At 37.3% G+C, this 23,226-nt stretch overlaps 1 protein-coding gene, 1 long non-coding RNA gene and 1 pseudogene across 2 annotated transcripts in view; 2 read left to right on the forward strand and 1 right to left on the reverse strand.

Annotated features, from left to right (window-relative positions):
- The window catches only part of LOC110771817 (uncharacterized), a 120,069-nt gene that overhangs the window by 6,092 nt on the left and 90,751 nt on the right, over positions 1-23,226 (reverse strand). The window lies entirely within an intron of this gene.
- On the forward strand, positions 2,343-4,386 carry LOC148294967 (receptor-like protein 6; annotated as a pseudogene).
- Positions 4,588-5,301, forward strand: LOC110770512 (receptor-like protein 9DC3). Its single transcript, XM_021974660.2, has one exon. It carries the CDS (start codon positions 4,588-4,590, stop codon positions 5,299-5,301), a length of 714 nt encoding a protein of 237 aa, XP_021830352.2.

Genomic DNA, 23,226 nt, shown 5'->3' on the forward strand with positions numbered 1-23,226 from the left:
AAATTTAGATGTCATTTTGGGCATAGTTCATATAAGGGATGAATTGCAAAATCGATGGATTTAGATGCCTAACAAATTTTATGAATGTCTCCCTTTGGTTTTAGTCGAAACTCTCTTAACAAAAAATGAGCTTTAAATTGTGTGTGTGTGAGAAATCCTCCTCCCCTGTAGTTTAAACTATCGGTTGTACTGAAAAAAAGAAAGAGAGCTTTTAAGCTTAGGTGCTACAAGTGCTAACATATCTCTCTCACTTTCAATGATTGGTATATGGAATGTGGGAATCAAACAAATAAGTTTGAGATTTAACTTCACCTTGAAGGAAGGAAGGACCCATATATCATTTATGAAGACTTTAGGGATTCTTCCAGCCACCTGTACTTAAAACAACAACAGCAAAATACAAAATCAATCCCTTTCAGAAATGGAAACAAAATTCTGTGGCTTTTTTATGCACTAATTTTGCTTTCAAGCATTTGACTTTATCCAAACAACTGCCAAATGGTTTGGAATTTGGAATCCAATTGATCAGGAACTTGACATGTGTAAGTCTGATTTTGTTCACAACTTCAGATAGGGCTACAAAATTGTCCCACCTGAAATGAATTTCTATGTTTTAGGGAAGTGAATATTGGATATCATGAAGTCATGTCACATCTAGTAATATTGGATAAAATGGATCATCAATATAGTTTCTTAACGGCATGGGTTACCTATAGGCTAGAGATGACAAAATATGGATTCGTCGTCATAGGTGTCATCAGGAAAAATAAGTATAATGATTTTGCTACTCTGCTCAAGCTTCTCAACATGATATAGGCAGTAACAACACAAAAACCCAACCCATTTCAAAACGGTTTTGCTACAGCAGTTTAATAACAACATTCAAATCTTAAGCAATCCTATATTATTCATAGAAAAGAAGAAAAGAAAAAAATAAACAGTCCTACTCAAGGTGGTTGATGTGAGTGGTTCGGCACTCTCATTCCTTAAGAGAGGTTAGGGGTTCGATCCCTGCTTTCGTATGGAGTCACCACTTTGGCCAGCACTTGACCCCTTACGGGCCGACCCAGTGTGAGCGGGGATTAGTCTGAGTTGTGGTTAAGGCTTAAAGGTGCCACCCATAGTTGGGGCCCATCCAGAACCACCTCGTGGTTCAGACCAAAAAAAAAAGAAAAAAAGAAACAGTCCTAATTTAACATTCAAAGGAATACCCATCACAAAAATGCAACAATAGCAAAGACAGTTTAAGCAACATATATATATATATATATATATCCTTTGATTACCTTCAAAGCAATCACGAACCATATCGAACCGTCCTCTTCCTGCCGTCTAACGTCACAAACATGACCCGCATCTCATCGAATGCATTGGTAAAAGACAGGTAGATCTGATCCGAGCCCCGATCCAATTCAAAGGTAAGCTCATCGCCCGACGTGGCAAGTATGTGGGCGATTCTGTTGAAAATAAACATGCTGTGTGAGACTTTTGAGTATGTAATACAAACACCAAATCACATAACAAATCCCACCCTCCTATGCCTGATTCTTATATATGCTCTCATACCCTTTTTTTTCCCAATTATTTGTTCATGCTTTCTACTGTGCAAAAAGATATAAATATAAAAAACAAAAAACTCCGAATAATGCTTTCTACTGGATCATCAAAAATCCGAATAATTTTTTCTCTTTATCCAAACTTGTACGAAAAAACGACGAAGGAGCCAAAGAAAACATCAGAGGATGAGAAGGAAACCACGCCAAACAAAAGACATATGAAGAGCATGCACATCTAATTAATCTCAAAACCATTTTCAATTGACATATGTATTAGCAAATTTCTATATAGTTATGCCATTCTTTTCTGAAGAAGGTGATCCTAAATGAGAATGCAAAGCTGCAAATGCTTTTTTTACCTGTGTGAATTTGCTCTGAAAGTTGATTCACAGATTGGACAAAAGGCCTAAGGGCAGAGACAAAGTTAGCAGAGGCACAGAGATGAGAAGAATCAGCGTGAAGGAGAGGGCAAATGTGAATCATATTTGGTCTACACAAAGAATGTGAATCATATTTGGACAACTTTTGACTACCAAGACCATTTGAACACGCAGAAATTATACCTACCAAGACCAAACACCAAATATCAAATCAACGCCTTGGTTGCAAAATTTTCCAAAAGATTTTCCATGAAACAAACTCAAGTACTTGCCATCTCATGTCGACATCATAGATAAATCACTGTTCACGAAGCTTGTTATAAATATCAACGTCTCCAGGATAGAGTTGCTCACAAAATTATTTAGAAGAATATACTGCTTTGCTTCAACTCTACTTGAAGGAAAGATGGGTTGGTTGTGCCTCCTCTTCCTGCTCTTTACTACTTGTCAATTCAACTCTACTTTTTCTTCATCATCTAACTCTTCCTCTTCTCTTTCTTCAGGGCATTTATGCCATCCCCACGACAGCTCTGCTTTGCTTCAATTCAAAAACTCCTTTTCTATTGATACCTCCTCTCATGAAGTTGAATCATTTAATGGACCAACTCTTTATTCTAATAGTACAATTACTTGGCAGAAAGGCAAGGATTGTTGCGCGTGGAGTGGAGTCACTTGTGAAAAGATGACTGGTCATGTGATCGGTCTCAACCTTCATTTTGGTGGGCTTCAAGGCAATATCCATTCCAATAGTAGCTTATTCTCTCTTGGCCATCTCAAGAGGCTAGACCTCTCTAAAAATGATTTCAGAGGTTCCCCAATTTTGTCCAAATTTGGTGGCTTTGTAAGTATGACTCACCTTGACCTCTCTTTCTCCAATTTCAATGGCCCAATCCCTTCCGAAATTTCCCACCTTTCCAACTTGGTTTCACTCAATCTCTCCCTACGTGATGTAAGACTAGATACTCTTAGCTTTAACAGAATTGTTCAAAACCTAACCAATCTTCAGGAGCTTCAACTGGATGGTGTTGACATGTCTTCAGTTGTACCCGATTCCTTCAAGAATCTATCTTCTTCTTTGAAAACTCTTACACTCATTGATTGCCACTTGTGAGGAAAATTCCCAGAAAGCATTTTCCACCGACCAAATCTTCGACTTGTAGATTTAAGGTATAACTATAACCTCATAGGTTCTTTCCCCAATTCTAACTGGAGCAGTCCACTCGAAACCTTGAAGCTCTCTGAAACTAGAATTTCAGTAGATTGGTATCGTCTGACAAGAAATTTCAAGTCTTTGAGAGTTTTGTATCTCAGCAATTGCAGTTTTGTAGGATCATATCCTGCATTACCTGGTAACCTCACACAAATCATGGAGTTGGACCTCTCGTCTAACAGTTTTGGTGGCCAAATCCCATGGTCGTTATTTTTAAACCTTGTGAGCCTCGTTGTCTTGGATCTTAGTGACAACAATTATGTCGGTCAGTTTCCAGAAGTTGATAGCAACTCGACATCGATCTCTTCTTTACATGATTTTTCAAAACAACAACTAGTGGGTCCCATTGCTGGACACTTAACCATGCTTTTTTTTATATGGGAACCAACTCAATGGAACAATACCATCTTGGTTAGGTAGTTTGCCATCATTGGAGGGGTTATACCTCCGAAGTAACCAAAGCGGTAATATCATTGAGTTCCAATCTCGTTCTTTGAAAATCCTTTTTTTAAATGATAACAAGCTGCATGGCCTGATTCCGAGATCAATCTTTGAACTTGAGAACCTTCAATACCTTGATCTATCATCCAATAACTTGAGTGGCACTGTGAAGTTTGAAAAGTTCTCAAAACTCCAAAGTCTTTTTTCGCTTGATCTTTCCTCTAACCATCTATCCTTGAGTTTCAACCATTTGAGTAACAACAGCTGGCCTCAACTTTTCGACCTAGCTTTGTCGTCTTGCAACATAAGTGAGTTCCCATACTTTCTAAGAGCCTCACCAAATTTGGACAGGTTAAACCTTTCCTACAACCGAATTCAAGGCGAAGTTCCCAAATGGTTGTGGGATGTCGCAAAAGATTCATTGTATTATTTGGATCTTTCTCACAACTTTTTGAAGGGCACTGCACGACACCTTCGGTGGAAAAACCTTGGATATCTCAACCTTCGCAACAATTCTCTCCAAGGAGAGCTTCCAATTCCATCACCTTCCACATTTTTCTTTTCCATATCAAACAACCAATTGACCGGAGAGATGCCTCCAACCATTTGCAGCTTGAGTAGCCTTCAAATCCTTGATTTGTCTAATAATAAATTGAGTGGCAAAATTCATCAATGCATAGGGAACTTCAGCCAGAGCCTCTCTGTTTTGGATCTACGGAATAATAAATTTCATGGCATGATTCCTAGGACATTTTCTAAGGGAAACGATATGAGAAATCTTGATCTTAATGGAAATTAGTTGGAAGGGTCGTTGCCGCAAACTTTGCTCGCATGTAGAGAGTTGGAAGTTCTAGACCTTGGAAACAACAAAATTCATGATACATTCCCAAATTGGCTGGAATCTCTTCTGAATTTGCAGGTTCTTATCTTGAGGTCTAACAAATTCTATGGTGAAATAGGCATTCCGAAAACTAAGTTTCCATTCCAAAAATTGCATATCATGGACCTCTCCTACAATTGGTTTAGCGGTCTCTTGCCCACAAAATATTTTGAACATTTGACGGCCATGATAAACTTGCAAGAACAAAGACCGAAATATGTGGGAGAGGACTACTATCAGGATACTGTGGCGGTGACAATGAACGGCAATACAATTGAAATGGTGAAGATCCTGATGTTGTTCACAACTATTGATTTCTCAAACAACAGTTTCAAAGGAGAGATTCCAAATGTAATCGGTAAGCTTAAGTCATTGAAGGGGCTTAGCTTTTCTCATAATGAGCTTACATGTACAATTCCACCCTCGTTTGGCTGTTTGAGCAATCTTGAATGCTTAGATCTCTCTTCAAACATGCTTGTTGGTGAGATTCCGATGCAATTGACAAGTTTGACATATCTTGAAAAGTTCAGCGTTTCAGAGAACCAACTTGTCGGACCCATACCTCATGGCAAGCAATTTGATACATTTGAAAATGATTCATACATTGGGAATGTAGGATTGTGTGGATTTCCACTAGCAAAAACATGTGGTCCACATCAATCACTGCCATCATCATTCCAACAAGATGGTGATTTGGAGCACGAGAATGGATTTGATTGGAAGGTAGTGTTGATGGGGTATGCATCTGGGGTGGTAATTGGAATATCAGTGGGATATCTTGTACTCTCTAACAGAACACCCGATTGGCTTGTGAAAGTGGTTGGCATAAAGTGATGGCATAGAACTGTGAAAATCACATAGCGACGTGCTTGAAGAAACCATTCCAAAAGTTTATCTATTTTCATACATGTATATCATTTCTTATGAATATTGTATTATGTCCAAGTACCAATAAATATGCATGAATTCAGAGGATCCTCTTTACTTTTGTTAAAGTAGAGTAATTGCCCATGCATCTTGTAATTTGTCAAACAGAACTGACAAATCAATTCAATCAGTACACGCAATTTGCCTCAACTATGTTATATACTCCTATAAATCTTATCATTCCCAAAAATACAAGGAAATGAAAAGAATTAAATCACTAGATAGCATGCATAATTAAGTAATATTTGCCCACAAATTTGAGAAACTGGAGCGGGCCCTGCTGGAGGAATTGGAGCTTCCTGCTTTTGGATGACAAAGGCTCCTCCCTTCTTTCCAGCCTGGATCTATGCCGGTCCAGGTGCTCCAGCTATCTGTGCAATAAGGGGATCTCTGAAGATCTCAGTCTGAAAGTCCAAGCCTTTCAACTGTGTTTGATCCGTGTGCGACGTGAACTACACGTCGGGCCACAACATGACGAGGCACCGTCATTAATACACCAACACACGCTTTTTCTTATGAATTTTTTTGTATCAGAAATGCTCCTTGAATTTAAATCAATCAATATGATGGTTAATTTTTTTTTTTCCACATATCAAAATCTCATTCACTCACTCATCATTTGCTCAACAAAGTCATCTATTCTCTATTTAGAATTTCACACTGGACTTCCATCAAGAAGAATAAATGACTTTGTTGAGTAAAAGATGTGAGCTTTAATCTTATGGGTGGATAAGGTTGGTCGGTCATATTCTCCTTATTGAATCCAATTGCTACCATTAGGATTTGTTCAATTAGCTCATATTTTCCCAATTTACAGCTGCTACTGATTCTAGGTGATCGGTGCATATTTACATATCATTTTGTACCCTTCTAATTTATGATTTGGTTATGTTTTTGAGTTAAATTTGTGCTTTTAATAAGTTTTGTGTTTATTTCAGTGTGATAAGCTTGAGAATCACTAATTGCATTTTGGAGACAAGTTAGCTCAAAACGGTGTCTGCAGATCAGTCAACTTCACGGATTGGACTGCACTTGCTCAAGAAAACCAGATGATGAGCCATACATCATTGGAAAGATACGGAAGTCTATTTTCTGTAGAATTTTACGGTTCATGATTCCGAGTCTTCTAGAGAAAGTTATACATGTTTTGGCAACTTAAGGTCAAATTCGGCAGCATCTGCGTTACTGGGCCAAAAATCACATTTGAAGGCCTTCCGGATTTTTCCTTGAGTTGGGCTGCATATGCTTGGAAAGATAATTCAAAGATCTTCAAGATCCATATTTTTCCAGAATTTTATGGATGGAGAAACAAGCCCAAAACGAGCCCAAAAGAAGACTGCAATGCATTGTCATGCTTGACATATGCATGAGGTGTTATTGATTGTGGGGAAGTTAGGTGAAGCATATTCAATTCCTATAATTGAGTGGAATTTTGCAGCAGCCAAATGAATTGAAAGATGTTGAAGTGGATGATGCAACACTAAGCTTAATGACAAGAAGAATTGTTTTCAAATGCAATTGTGTGTTAGGTTAAGTTGATAAATTAAGTGTTGTGTGTTAGGTGAAGTTAGTGTGTTTAGAAAATTCAATTGTATAATTCAGATTTTCACTTCCCCTAGGCCTATAAATAAGGAGGTTCTCTAAGCTTGTAAACACACCCCAAGGGGGGGAGCTCTCAAACACTTCTCTAGAGCTCCCTTCCCTTCTCTCCCTCAAATTCTCTTAGTTTCTCTTTCTAGTTTTCAATTGTTATAATGAGATCTTTGTGCTGAAATTCTCCTTAAGTTTTTCCAAGTTCTACTTAATTTTCATTGTTATGTAAATTCTTTTCTTTAGTTTCAAGTTTGATTAGTTTCCAAGTTTCAATTATGATTTTTGTTCTTATTCATTATGCTTATAAGTTAATATGCTAGTTTGAATGATTGATCACCATTTAGGCTTGCATGTTAGCTATCTTGGTTTGAATTAAGAGTAGACACCATGCTTTAATTCGAATTGAACTATGAATAGGAAGAGTATGTATGGACATTCGACAACATGGATTAGATACATGCTTGGTTGTTTAAATTGTTCTTCTATGCTTAATGGGTTCCTAATGCTTAATTTTAGGTTAGACAACAAATGATCAAATTAGGGAATTAGGAACACAAGGTTATGACCAAACACCATGGCTTAATCATACTTTAGCTAGAATCAATCCGTTAATCTAATTGAACTTGGGAACTTATCTGCTTGAGTTAGTTATTTCTTTCTTCCTTGTTTTATTTATTTCCTTTCTTTTTCATTTCTGTTTTGTGTAGGGAAACTAAATTGGATCATTCAATCACCAATCCCTGTGGAATCGACCTCGCACTTACATATGCTAAACTACCAACGGTTCGTGCACTTGCGAGTATCACAAGTTGAGGATGCAGTTTAATCCATTTTGGTGCAGCTGAAATCCACACAACAAGTTTTTGGCGCCGTTGCCGGGGATCGGTAACATTGTTTGATTCTATTTGGCTTTCCTACTTTATTTTTTTTCTTATCTGGACAATTTCTTGTTTTAAAGTTAATGACGTTAATGGACAAGTTGTGTTTGTAGTCCAACAGAAAAGGAAAATTGCCCAACAAGGAAGAGAACTGGGTTTAAGTCCCAGCTTACACAACCCATTGGTGCTTATTGCTTTGAAGCATGAAATTGGACGTGTGTTGATTTTCCTTTTCATTTTAGTTTTTATTTCCTAATCCTTTTAATTCCATTTCATGTTTGTGTGTTTGTTTTAGCAATTTATGACAGCTTAATAAAAATGGAGAGAGATGGCAACCTCAATCATAAGAATGGGAAGTGTGGAGCAATGGGAGAAGTCGCGACCTCCAAGTGCATCACACTCGACCTAATCGCTTCAAGGGGGAGCATTTCAATCCTTTCTCTTTACTTGTTATTATTTTAAATTTATGTTTCTTTTTTTTATAAAAATTTAAAAAAATAAAAAATTTAAAAATTTAAAAAGATTTTTCATATGAGCTGACTTATGGTAACTCCAGTGAGCACTTCCGTCAATACAGTGTCTAGGAGTTCTTTAGGTGACACCTTCGGTGTCTAAGAAGTTTGGGTTTTAAGCGGGACCATTGTGACCTCTCCAACCTTCCCGGATCCCCTGGCTGTGTTTTCTGAGGCCCTTAACTGGTCATCCGTGAGTTGCTTGTATATTTGTGTGTTTTAAAAACAATAATAATAAATATAAAAAAAAAATTTGAAATTTGAAATTTGGGTTTTTATTTTTCCTTGTAAATTGCAATTTGGAACTTCTTTGTTGTTTTTTTTCTTTGTGTGGTCAGTTAGTTGTAAATAATAATAACAAAAAACAAAAACAAAAATTTAAAAAAAATTCAATTTGGAACTTCTTGGTTTTCTTTTATGTTTTTTTTTGTTTTATTAGGTTAGTTTATTTATTTACGTGGTGTGGTTAGTTAGTTTATTTCTGAGTGTTAAAAACACATTTTTATTCAAACATTGCATTCAAAAAGATAAAAAGTTTAAAACAAAAAAACAAAAAAACATTCAAGTAAATTAAAAATAAAAACAACTTCTTCATCTTCATCTTCATCTTCATGGCATGCCTCTGTTTTCTCTTACTTGCAGAATCTGCAGCAGCTCCACATGGTCCTCATTTTTTCTCTACAGTGCTTCCACGTGCTGATTGGCACAATAGAGCCGCTTCTGCAAGTCCGCCACCATAGCCTTCAAGGAAGCTATTTCCTCGCTCATCGCGGCACACTCTCGTGTTCTCGCCAGCAATCGCATGCCCAAATTGGTAGCCGAGACCGCGTGGAGTACAGTTAAATTGTGGGACTCCTCCACCGCTGCCTTGTCAGACCTCTGTGCCACATGCAGATGATCTGTCGGTGTGAGCTTGTTACCAATCATGCCTCCCAGCAGCGCTGCTCTGTTCGGCATTGCCTCAGAAAAGTTCGGTATTATCTCAGCAAAGTTTGAGGCCGTACCGTGATGATATGTGGAGTTTGGGAAGACATGGTTTGGAGGAACCCTTATCTGCGCATTCGGTGGCGCAAGGGACAATTCAAGGTTAAGATCATCAAGGTGAGTGCATGAGGATGCCATTGTTTTGTTTTTGGATTTTTTGATGTTTTTCTCTGAATTTGCAGGAAGAAATGCGGGGTGCTCTTCTACTTCACCGAGATGAGTTTAAATAGACTTATACAGACGAGGGAGCCGAAAGCACTTCGGATCTCGAGGGTGCTATCCTGTGCTCTTTTCTCTCGGATCCCTTCATTTCCGGCGCAAATTGCGAGCACGTTTTTTTTTAAAAGGGAGCATGCTTACTTTTGCCTCCCTGTTTTCTGATGTTTGTGTTTTTGCTTTTTTCAGTTGTTATTTTATTTTATTTTTTTTCAATTGTTTTCTTCTTGTTTGTCAGGTTTCTCAAGAATTTAGTTGGAAGAAGAGACAAAATTAAAGATGCGTCTTGGACACCTGGTGCAAGAATCCCATCTCTTCTTTTAAATTCTTGTTTGAATTGCGTGTTTATTTCAGTTTTTATTTATTTATTTATTTATTTTGTTTTTATTAGGTTTTATAATTTAAAACTCATAGGATATTCTTTGAAGGAGCTAAATTTTTGGTAACTCCAGTGAGCAACCGCAGTCTATACAGTGTCTAGGAGTTCTTTAGGCGGCACTTTCGGTGTCTAAGAAGTTCGGGTTTTAAGAGGGACCATTGTGACCCCTCCAACCTTCCCGGAACCCCTGGCTGTGTTTTCTGAGGCCCTTAACTGGTCATTCTTAAGTTTTTCTCTTAAAAGAAGAAGCAGCTATTTGTGTGTTTACTTAACTAATAAAAATTTCATGTTTGGGTTTTCGTGTTTTTGTTTGATTGTCATTCTTTAAATTTAGGGTCAATCGTCTCTTTGAGATAGCATAACATTTTTATTAAAAAAAAAAACTTTAAAAATAAATAAATAAATAAAAACTGAAATCATTTCTTCTTGGCGCTCGGTGTCTCGACCATAGGAGCTTTTAGTTTGGCCGTCTGGATGTCCACTTCTGGGTCTTCACGCACAGCCTCTTGGGGCTCATCACTTGAGCTCCCAAAGATCGCAATCTTAGCTTGAGCGTAACTACTCTCGTGATCTGCTTTCTTGCGTTTACCCGGTCGGTCTAGGTCCTCCAGCTGCTTTCGCATGTCGCGAGAATACAACTCTACCATCTTTGATAGGTTTTTATTCTCGTCCCGCAATACTTCTAGCTGGTGTCGATTCACCTCCACTATCCTTGACCTTTCCCTTTTCAAGCTTTTTATAGCACTCTGACAATCTTCAACCATACTTCGCTCCGCCGCCAACTGAGCTTTGAGCACCTCCACCTCATGGGACTTCGCAAGTAGGCGATGACCCAAACTTGCGACACATGCTGTACTCTGCACGCTCAGTGCCAGGGCATCACTCGTGACCCGGTTGTCATCCCTTGTCCCGAACACACGTATATCTTTGGGAGTCACTAAATTTCTGCCAACTCCAATAGCAACATCGTTGTCTAGGAGTATTGAGTCATTGACAGACACAGGCCCCCGGGAGGAGCCAAAGTAGGGCATCCATACTGGTGCCGCTGCTTGGCCCAATGTCTGAGTCGGTGGAGCTAGGTTGAGATACAATGAAAATGGGTAGGAAGAGGCCATTTGATTTCTGATTTTTTTTCTTCTTTTCTCTTTTGTGTTTCTGAGTTTGTGGTTTTGTTTTTATCCCCATCTTTTTCCTTCTTATATACATAGTCTTTGACAAACCCTAGCCATTGCAGCGTCTAAGCATTTCTGAATCTCCAGCATTCCTCGAGTCCCACAACCTTCTCGCTTTCCAACCATACCCAACTCATTTATCACGACATGTCTTTTCTGAACGGACGCGTTCAGTAAAGCCTTCGTGCCTTTCCATGAGCCCGTAATTTCTGCTTGTGAAATCTGCGGCGCTTCTATCTGTCAACACGTGTCTCGCTCAGTCTGCCCATGACTATCCATGAGACGACATCAGGGACCACATTCCCTCTTTTTAGAAATCCCGCTTTGCGCTCATAATTCACGTTTTATCTTTTTAAGAAAAAATTAAAATTAAAACGTGTGGGCTTTGGATTTCATTGTGGGTCGGGTTTTCACCATTGTTTTGGTTTCAAAGTGAGTTAACTTTCTTTGGGGTTGGGCTTTCAAACGTTTGGGTTTTAGTTTGCGTAAGACTGTCTGTTTAGGGCTTACTGTTTTGAGTGTTTTACTGTTTCGTTATTTATTTATTTGTTTGTTTGTTTGTTTTGTAATTATTATTATTTTTTATTTTATTTTATTTTATTTGTGTATTTTAATTCAAGTGTGTTTTGTGATTTATATTTACTTTAGTACCTTTCATTTCTTGTTATGACATTGTTTGTGGCTAATTTTTAAACATTGAGGACAATGTTCATTTCTAAGTTTGGGGGTATTGGAGTTTAGCATGTAAATTTGGTTTTTCCTTAATTAATTTTATTTATTTATTAAGTCTTGCTTTTATTTTTATTTTTATTTTATTTTGATTTTTTTTAGTCACTTTCCGAATACATATGATGAGATTGTGATAAATGTTTGCATGACTTAAATGAAAATTGGATTTCATATAAATAAATAATAAAATAATAAAATTGGCATTGTTCTAGCATGATATGCTTGAAACCTTCTTTACACTTGCCATTTGTTTCATAATTTTCCAATTAAAGGATTTGCATGATCTAAAGAATTGTATGAAGCATAAATTAGACTTATATAACCAACCATATAAAGTGAGCTTTTGAGCCTTGTACTTCAATTCATGAGTGTTATACACATACTCTTAATTTCTTGTCATCTAAGTTGTTGTTTGATCTCATTATTCATTGATTTGGTTGAACACTTAAAAGTCATTCATTCTTATGCAATTTGACTTCACGACATTTAAGAAGTGATATTAAGGCCCTCTTTGGATCGTTTGTGCCTTTCAAGCTAACCTTATGCATGCTTAAGCATGATTTTCCATTGTTAACCATTTTGAGCCTACATGTAAACCTTTTCTTTCATTTACCAATTATATTTCCTCGCCTTAGCCCGAAAAACAAATATTTACCTTTCTAAGGAACTCATAGGGAATGGGTGATACATTTCGAAAGAAAAAAAAAAAAAAAATATATATATATATATATATATATCACACAATTGGTGAAAGAAAAGAGAAAAGTTGTGATTAAGTGGTGGTTGAATGAAATTTCATTTTTGGGTTTCATTTTTGGGCCTTCAAAATAAATTGGTGGTTGTTCAGGAAAGGAGTGAATCAATGTAAATGAAGGTATAAGGAGTTTTGATCATGTAAAAGAAAAATAATTTCTCATTGTGATGATTCGAAGTCTTGTAAACAATTGTTTTATGCTCTTATATTTTGAGTTCCTTGGACTTTGTTTTATCCATACCTTTCATTTCTTACTCACCTTACACCCTTGGCCCCATTACAACCTATGTTAAAGACCTAAATTGATCTTAAATGTCATGTGGTTGAATTGCATTCATTTTTCTACTTTTAAGTGTTTGGCATCCTTCTTGAGATCATATTAATGCAAGTTCTTCATCTTTCTATTTCGAGTTAAGTCTTTATGGTTTAACTCTAATCTCATGTTTATAACTGAGTGTTGCATTATAGCCCTCTTCCGAGTGATTCATTTGTGAGAGGACAACTTTGGTGAGATTTGAAGTTGAACTTGTGCTTTGTATGATTTTTGAAATTGTGTGAAAACTAAGATTGGGGAATTTGTTGCATTTGGCTATCACACTACCACACTTTGAGCATATTATGTTTTGAACTTTGCCGCTTTGTGAATAATGTTTAAAATTGAGCTTTTATTGTTAAAACTTTTGAGTTATGTGCATGAGTAATTTCTCTTCAGAAAATGTTCGGAAAGATTGTTTTGAGTTCTTTTTATTTTTGTAATTTTTTTTGTTTTGTTTTGTTTTGTTTTGTTTTTTTGTTTTGTTTTTGTTAATGTAATTATTTTTTTTGTTTTTGTTTTTTATTTTGCTTAAGGACTAACAATCTTTTAAGTTTTCTAATTACCTTGTTTTACAGAGTCAGTAAAACGTTTGTGGGTATCGTATCTGTTAAACCCTCAGGAGACACAACTCCTCCTACTAGGGATGCCTAGAGGTTTAAAGGCTTGTTGCATATGCTCAATGCAATCGAGTTACCTACGAAAGTGGTCTAGTTAACTTCTTGTTTGTTTTTATCTTTGTTTTCCTTTTGTTTTGCTCGAGGACTAGCAAAATATAGGTTTGAGGGTATTTGATCGGTGCATATTTACATATCATTTTGTACCCTTCTAATTTATGATTTGGTTATGTTTTTGAGTTAAATTTGTGCTTTTAATAAGTTTTGTGTTTATTTCAGTGTGATAAGCTTGAGAATCACTAATTGCATTTTGGAGACAAGTTAGCTCAAAACGGTGTCTGCAGATCAGTCAACTTCACGGATTGGACTGCACTTGCTCAAGAAAACCAGATGATGAGCCATACATCATTGGAAAGATACGGAAGTCTATTTTCTGTAGAATTTTACGGTTCATGATTCCGAGTCTTCTAGAGAAAGTTAAACATGTTTTGGCAACTTAAGGTCAAATTCGGCAGCATCTGCGTTACTGGACTGCATATGCTTGGAAAGATAATTCAAAGATCTTCAAGATCCATATTTTTCCAGAATTTTATGGATGGAGAAACAAGCCCAAAACGAGCCCAAAAGAAGACTGCAATGCATTGTCATGCTTGACATATGCATGAGGTGTTATTGATTGTGGGGAAGTTAGGTGAAGCATATTCAATTCCTATAATTGAGTGGAATTTTGCAGCAGCCAAATGAATTGAAAGATGTTGAAGTGGATGATGCAACACTAAGCTTAATGACAAGAAGAATTGTTTTCAAATGCAATTGTGTGTTAGGTTAAGTTGATAAATTAAGTGTTGTGTGTTAGGTGAAGTTAGTGTGTTTAGAAAATTCAATTGTATAATTCAGATTTTCACTTCCCCTAGGCCTATAAATAAGGAGGTTCTCTAAGCTTGTAAACACACCCCAAGGGGGGGAGCTCTCAAACACTTCTCTAGAGCTCCCTTCCCTTCTCTCCCTCAAATTCTCTTAGTTTCTCTTTCTAGTTTTCAATTGTTATAATGAGATCTTTGTGCTGAAATTCTCCTTAAGTTTTTCCAAGTTCTACTTAATTTTCATTGTTATGTAAATTCTTTTCTTTAGTTTCAAGTTTGATTAGTTTCCAAGTTTCAATTATGATTTTTGTTCTTATTCATTATGCTTATAAGTTAATATGCTAGTTTGAATGATTGATCACCATTTAGGCTTGCATGTTAGCTATCTTGGTTTGAATTAAGAGTAGACACCATGCTTTAATTCGAATTGAACTATGAATAGGAAGAGTATGTATGGACATTCGACAACATGGATTAGATACATGCTTGGTTGTTTAAATTGTTCTTCTATGCTTAATGGGTTCCTAATGCTTAATTTTAGGTTAGACAACAAATGATCAAATTAGGGAATTAGGAACACAAGGTTATGACCAAACACCATGGCTTAATCATACTTTAGCTAGAATCAATCCGTTAATCTAATTGAACTTGGGAACTTATCTGCTTGAGTTAGTTATTTCTTTCTTCCTTGTTTTATTTATTTCCTTTCTTTTTCATTTCTGTTTTGTGTAGGGAAACTAAATTGGATCATTCAATCACCAATCCCTGTGGAATCGACCTCGCACTTACATACGCTAAACTACCAACGGTTCATGCACTTGCGAGTATCACAAGTTGAGGATGCAGCTTAATCCATTTTGGTGCAGCTGAAATCCACACAACAAGCATGTTTACTTACACTGAATAGGGGAAGTCATGATTCGAGTAATTGAAGAATTTGAGAATAAGAAATTGGAATCGAATCAACTTCTTCCCCTAGTTGATATGATTCCTCGTTTGGAAGGTATTTGATTACGGATTTTACCGTAGAATAAGTAATTGGAATGATTCCGATACCCATTACGAATTCATTATTCCCTTATTCTTAAGTTCCTCCATTTCTTGAAAGTAAACATGCCATTAGTTTCTAGGGTCGGGATCTAGTGAGAACGCTTATGTGAGAACATAACATGAGAACACCGTTGGATCCAATCTAACGGCTGTATGAAAAGCAATTGTAAGTGTAAGTGTTGTATTAGAACGAGGCCTTCTTCTCTCTTCTCCCTCCAATACTCTCTTCTCCCTCCAAAACGTCCCCTCCAAAACAGACGTCGCCTCCAAACACAAGTCCCCTCCAAACCAGCTGTTCGCTCAGTTCAATGAGGAGGCCATTTTTTTTATCAGCTTTGATTAAGGAAGAACTGTAACATTGAAGAGAGAGCACCCTCATTTTTCTGGGTTTCCCATTCAGGCGAAACAAAGTAATCTTGGATTTTATAATTTCATCTTTGTGGTTGGGTTTTTGGGGTCGGGACATACGTCAATCCTTGAGGAACGTCGAAACTGGCGTTGAGTTGGAAAGTGCTGACCGTACCGTTGTGGTTCTGCTCTGTTGGTTTTGAAATCCTTGAGCGGGGGCGAAACAGGGGTTGAGGAAGAAGAAAAGTTTTTGGGGTTGACGTCCAGATCTAAAAGGGCTACGTTACGTTGTCATAGTTGTTGAAAATTTGAAGTTGGAAATCAGTTACGAGGTAAGCCATATACTGTATTTGTCACTTTCATTATTGGCCATCAGCATGAGTGACTTTAGGTTGTATGTATGACTTTAATGTTTCAGCGGAGAGTCATTTGCATGTCATATGTTAGTTCATATATATTGTAAAGCTATTTGAAAGCATGTGCCAAATATTGGGCATCAGCATGAGTCAGATTAGGTTGTATGTACGTGTTTAATGTTTCACCAGAGAGTCAGTTGGATGTCATATTTTAGTTGATATATATTTTAAAGCTGTTTGAAAGCCTGTGCCAAATATTGGGCATCAACATGAGTTACGTTAGTGTGTATATAGGTCTTTAATGTTTCACAGATAGTGATTTTAATGTCATATATGATGGTGGTGATGTGATATTCAGGGTTAAATTGCAAGAACTGTGAAATGGAGTGCGAAGGACAGGTGACACCGGAAGTTAGTTCGGAATTGAAACCAAAATTGGGACTTGAATTTGATTGTTGTGAGGATGTGTTCAATTTCTATAATATGTATGCTGCGAAAGCCGGATTTGGCATTCGGTGTTCTACAACGAGAACGTGCACATTCACTGGAGAGGTAACAAGGAAAGAATATGTATGCTGTAAACAAGGGTATGCGTTGACAAGCACTGTTAGTCGTAAGAGAAGATAGCGAGGTTGTACTCGAACTGGGTGCAAGGCTAAACTTGCGATTTTGAAGGTAAACGAGAAGAATAAGTACACTGTTGTAGGATTCAATGAGGTACACAACCATGACATGACCACAGTTGATAAAGTCCATCTATTGAGATCTCACCGTAACTTAACAGAGTCTACAAAGGCCTATAGTGCACATATGAGCAAAGTTAATATCCCTGTACATAAACTGGTAAGCCTTCTTGAGGTGCAAGTAGGGGGATTGGAAAATGTTGGGTTTGTTAGGAGAGATGTCTATAATTATGCAAGGGATGTGCGTGGGGAGGTGATTGGGCATGATGCAGAGCTGCTGAAGGAGCATTTTTTGGCTGAGCAAGGAAAAAATGAATCATTTTATTTCAATATGGAGGTAGATTCGGAAGGAAGGATGGGAAATGTTTTCTGGGCAGATGCAAGGTCAAGACGAGCTTATGGGTTTTTTGGGGATGTGGTGGTATTTGATACGACGTTCAACACGAACTGCTATGGGATGGTCTTTGCGCCTTTGTTAGGTGTTAATAACCATAGGCAGACAGTGTTGTTTGGTTGTGCATTCCTAAGTAGTGAAACCACGGATTCATTTATATGGTTGTTCGAAGAATTCAAGAAAGCCATGCCAGGTGAGCCACTCAAAATGATCATCACTGATCAAGATGCAGCCATGTCAAAGGCAATTGCTTTAACTCTCCCAACAACATTCCATAGATATTGCATATGGCATATCTTGAATAAGTTTATGGAGAAACCCGGCATTGGGGAATGTTTTTCGAAAATGTGCAAATGCATATGGGGTATGGACACTAGAGAAGAATTTGATGCGAAATGGGATGAAATCGTCACAAGCAATGGGCTGAAAGACCATCCGTGGCTGAGCTCGATTCATGCTTTGCGGGAGAATTGGGTTCCATCATATGTAAAACATGTGTTTTCGGCTGGGATGTCCAGTAGTCAACGGGCTGAAAGCTGTCATGCATTTTTCAAACAATATATTAACCGGAAAAACACATTGATGGAATTCATTGTACGTTTTGAAAGAGCTCTTGGTTCACAGAGGCACAAGGAGTTAATGGCTGATCATGTTGATACCAATGAAAAACCTCCACTGCCATTTCGAACACCAATGCAACATCAAATGGCACGCATTTACACTCGGGAAATTCTTGAAATGTTTGAGAGGGAAGACTTCCGAAGCCTTTTATGCTTGTTCGAACTTGTAGAGCAAGATGAGACCCAGTGCAGGTACAAAGTAAGTGAGCGGGTAAATCCGGGGGTGACACGGATGAAGGAGCTTGTGCATGATAAAGATGCCGATAAAGCTTATTGCAGCTGCAAAGGATTTGAATTTTGGGGTATTCCGTGCCGACACATCCTAGCATTTTTAAGAATGAAGTAGGTGGAGCACTTGCCAGACAATTACATAGTGAAACGATGGCTTCAAAGTGCAAAGTGCGGTGTAGTATATGATAAGAATGACAAAGAAGTTAAAGATTGCATGGACGGTTTGGTTTTGGTTAAGAGATCGAAACTTGGCAAAGTTGCAGGTGAGTTGATAGATTCTGCTTTGTTGTGTGATGAAGGTTTTGAGTTGCTGGAAAATTCATTTGACAACATTCGTGGGAAGCTTACAAAGTTGTTGTCATCAAGAGCTCGTGTCGAAGAAGAACCCAATGGAGAGGTCGGAACTAGTTCTTCCCAAGTCAGAATAAAGGATCCCCATTGAGTAAAAGCAAAAGGGCGTGCGAGAAGAGTGAAAGGACAAAAAGAGAAGGCAGCGGAAGGACATAAACGGCGGTGCAGTGAATGTAGGAAGACTGATCATGATAGACGGAGTTGTCCAAAACTTGTGAGCGGGTAAGTGAATATGTAATTGTCTGGGTTTGAATTTTATACAAGAAATGCTGTTGACTTGTTTCTTTGTTTCGATGTTGCAGCTCTTCATCTTCCGATGCAGAAGTTGGTGCTGCAGTTGATGAGAATTTGCAGCGCAGTCAGAGCACGTAGGACAGGGAAGCTACTATGACAGAGTCATTTATGCAGGAGTTTGATTTCCTTTACGGTCCCGGAGTTTGAATATTTGTTGATACCAATTTGCGTCTTTTTGGAAACCATCTGGAACCATTAGTGAATCTTATGTAAGTGCCTCATGTTGATACTGAACTAAAGTATGTGAAAAGCAACAGTGAAACCGCCCAAAAACAAAGTAACTTTTGTGTTCGATAATTATTAAGTGTCACACACGTATCGCATGACTTACATTCGACCCCCTGTAAAAATAAAAAAAATAAAAGTACATTAAAGTCAACAATAAGTTATTTGAAGAGCCACTTAGTTATCAACATCAGAGTCATCACTTGACTCAAAGCGGCCGCGTTCCTCCCAATCTAGAATGCGTTTGTCATTGTAGCAATCCTCGCACCACTGTCGGGGTAATGCAAACAATGGGAGATGGGGGCTTTGGGGGAGAAGGGGTCGGGGACCGATAGTATTGAACATTGTGTGGACCTACCTCGAATAGATCCCTGCACGTCCCACAAGGATGGTCGTGAACGTCACCATGCTTGCAATAATTATGCGCAACTCGAACTTTCGGATCCATCTTTGGTTGAAGGTGGATGTTGTTGCGTAGATTTAGCTCCACCAAAATGGATTAAGCTGCATCCTCAACTTGTGATACTCGCAAGTGCACGAACCGTTGGTAGTATAGCATATGTAAGTGCGAGGTCGATTCCACAGGGATTGGTGATTGAATGATCCAATTTAGTTTCCCTACACAAAATAGAAACAAAAACAAAGAACATAAAACAAGGAAGAAAGAAATAAGTAACTCAAGCAAATAAGTTCCCAAGTTCAATTTAGATTAATGGATTGATTCTAGCTAAAGTATGATTAAGCCATGGTGTGTGGTCATAACCTTGTGTTCCTAATTCCCTAATTTGATCATTTGTTGTCTAACCTAAAATTAAGCATTAGGAACCCATTAAGCATAGAAGAACATTTTAAACAACCAAGTATGTATCTAATCCCTGTTGTCGAATGTCCATACATACTCTTCCTATTCATAGTTCAATTCGAATTAAAGCATGGTGTATACTCTTAATTCAAACCAAGATAGCTAACATGCAAGCCTAAATGGTGATCAATCATTCAAACTAGCATATTAACTTATAAGCATAATGAATAAGAACAAAAACCATAATTGAAACTTGGAAACTAATTCAACTTGAAAACTTAAGAAAAGAATTTACATAACAAAGAAAAATAAATTACAACTAAGAAAACATTAAGGAAACTAAGAGAACTTTGAGGAAGAAAGGAAGTGTTTGAGAACTTTGAGGAGGGAGAAGAAAGTGTTTGGGAACTTTAGAGAATTTTGGAAGAACATGTGTTTGAGAGCTTTGAGGATTTTGGAATGGAATGTGTTTAAGACATGGGGAATTTGGAAGAGAGTGTTTGAGAACTTGGAGGATTTGGAGAAGAAAGTAGAGAGGTGTTTTGAGAGCTTTGTGGATTTTGGAAGAGAGTGTTTAGGAACTTTGAGAATTTGGAAGAGAGTGGTTGAGAACTTGGAGGATGTTTGTGAACTTGGAGAATTTGAGAACTTAGGGAAGGAAGAGAAATGTGTTTGTGAAGTGTTTGAGACATGGAGACTTTTGGAAGAGAAGGGAAGTAGAGAGATGTTTGAGAACTTTGAGGATTTTGGAAGAACATGTGTTTGAAAGCTTTAGAGAATTAGAAGAAGAGAAAGGAAAAGTGTTTGATATTTAGTACAAAGAAAATTTAATAGAATGATCTTATTACAACAATTGAGAACTACAAAGGGAAACTAAGAGAATTTGAGGGAGAAAAGGGAAGGGAGCTCTAGAGAAGTGTTTGAGAGCTCCCCCCCCTTGGGGTGTTATTACAAGCTTAGAGAACATCCCTATTTATAGGCCTAGGGGAAGTGAAAATCAGAATTCAATAAGACTAATGCATACAACACTTGAATTATAAAATCTGAAATGGTTGATGCACTTGTATTAGAAAATCTGAAATGGGTGATGCACTTGTATTAGAAAATCTTGAATTGGTTGATGCACTTCACCACTAAATCCCACCAGCAGCCCTAGCTCATCTTCATGTCACCATGACCAAGCTTCCAACCAGAAATGATAGCTCATACCTAGCTCACCATGACCAAGCATCCAACCAGCACATGCTGAGGTCAGCATGACCAGCAACTTCAAGGGCTTACAACTTGGGCTTATCTTAATCAAATTAGGACTTTAAGCACTCTAAATTGAAGTTCAGAATGTCTTCTTTCCAGCCATATGTTATTTGGGCCAATCCAAGGTCGGAGGAAGAAGTTAAGACCGAAACAAATGTCTAACTCATTTTCCGCGCTGATAAGATCCATCCTGAGCATGGTTCTGTGTTTGCTAGGTAACGGACCCCAGATTTATCCAATGGGGCTGAATTTTGGATATGTTATAGTACACACCAATTGGAGCAACTTTCATGAAGAATGTGGCCTCATCCGAGCTATGTAGGTTGCTGAAACAAAGCTTGCAATATGACCAACGGAACTGGACTGGCAGGGGGCTGTAGCCATAATGAATTTGTCTTTAAGCTCTTCATCAATTCATCCAAATTAGGCCTTCACATGCTTGAATTGCATGAATTATGTTCTCCAAAGCCATCATTGTTACCTAAAGCTCAATTAACTGAAAGATAAACACAAAAAGGATTAAAAGCACAAGTTTAACTCAAAAACATAACCAAATCATAAGCTAGAAGGGTAAGAAATAATATACAATTATGAACCGATCAAATACCCCCAAACCTAGATTTTGCTAGTCCTCGAGCAAAACAACACAAAACAAAGTTAAAAACAAAACTAGAAGTTAACTAAACCACTTTCGTAGGTAACTCGATTGCATTTAGCATATGCAACAAGCCTTTAAACCTCTAGGCATCCCTAGTAGGAGGAGTTGTGTCTCCTGAGGGTTTAACAGATACGATACCCACAAACGTTTTACTGACTCTGTAAAACAAAGTAATTAGAAAACTTAAAGATTGTTAGTCCTTAAGCAAAACCAAAAACAAAAACAAACACAAAAACACAAAGAACTTAAAACAATTTTTCCGAACATTTTCTGAAGAGAAATGACTCATGCACATGACTTAAACGTTTTAACAATAAAAGCTCAATTTTTAGACATTATTTACAAAGCGGCAAAGTTCTAAACACAATATGCTCAAAGTGTAGTAGTGTGATAGCCAAATGCAACAAATTCCCCAATCTTAGTTTTCACACAATTTCAAAAATCATACAAAGCATAAGTTCAACTTCAAATCTCACCAAAGTTGTCCTCTCACAAATGAATCACTCAGAAGAGGGCTATAATGCACACTCAGTTATAAACATGAGAATAGAGTTAAACCATAAGGGACTTAACTCGCAATAGAAATATGAAGAACTTGCATTAATATGATCTCAAGAAGGATGTCAAACACTTAAAAGTAGAAAAATGAATGCAATTCAACCACATGACATTTAAGATCAATTTAGGTCTTTAACATGGGTTGTAATGGGGCCAAGGGTGTAAGGTGAGTAAGAAATGAAGGATATGGATAATACAAAGTCCAAGGAACTCGCAATGCAAGAGCATAAAATAATTGTTTACAAGACTTCGAATCATCACGATTAGATTTTTTTCTTTTACCTGATCAAAACTCCTTATACCCTTCATTTATATTGATTCACTCCTTTCCTGAACAACCACCAATTTATTTTGAAGGCCCAAAAATGAAATTTCATTCAACCACCACTTAATCACAACTTTTCTCTTTTCTTTCACCAATTGTGTGATTTTTTTTTTTTCTTCGAAATTCCCAAACTTAGTATGAAAAACACATCCCAATTAAAGCTCATGAGTTCTTTAGAAAGGTAAATATTTGTTTTTCAGGCTAAGGCGAGGAAATATAATTGGTTAAATGAAAGAAAAGGTTTACATGTAGGCTCAAAATGGTTAACAATGGAAAATCATGCTTAAGCATGCATAAGGTTAGCTTGAAAGGCACAAACGATCCAAAGAGGGCCTTAATATCACTTCTTAAATGTCGTGAAGTCAAATTGCATAAGAATGAATGACTTTTAAGTGTTCAACCAAATCAATAAATAATGAGATCAAACAACAACTTTGATGACAAGAAAATAAGAGTATGTATATAACACTCATGAATTGAAGTACAAGGCTCAAAAGCTCACTTTATATGGTTATATAAGTCTAATTTGTGCTTGATACAATTCTTTGGGTCATGCAAATCCTTTAATTGGAAAATTATGAAACAAATGGCAAGTGTAAAGAAGGTTTCAAACATATCATGCTAGAACAATGCCAAATTTTTTTTTATTTTTTAATAAAGAAAAAAAAACACT

This window comes from Prunus avium, chromosome 4 (assembly GCF_965620075.1).
Source record: "Prunus avium chromosome 4, drPruAviu1.hap1.1, whole genome shotgun sequence".
NCBI classification, from domain to species: domain Eukaryota; kingdom Viridiplantae; phylum Streptophyta; class Magnoliopsida; order Rosales; family Rosaceae; genus Prunus; species Prunus avium.

What these genes read in the sequence shown, in the direction of transcription:
- LOC110770512 (XM_021974660.2), top strand. Translation starts at nt 4,588, where the DNA reads ATGGACCTCTCCTACAATTGGTTTAGCGGTCTCTTGCCCACAAAATAT.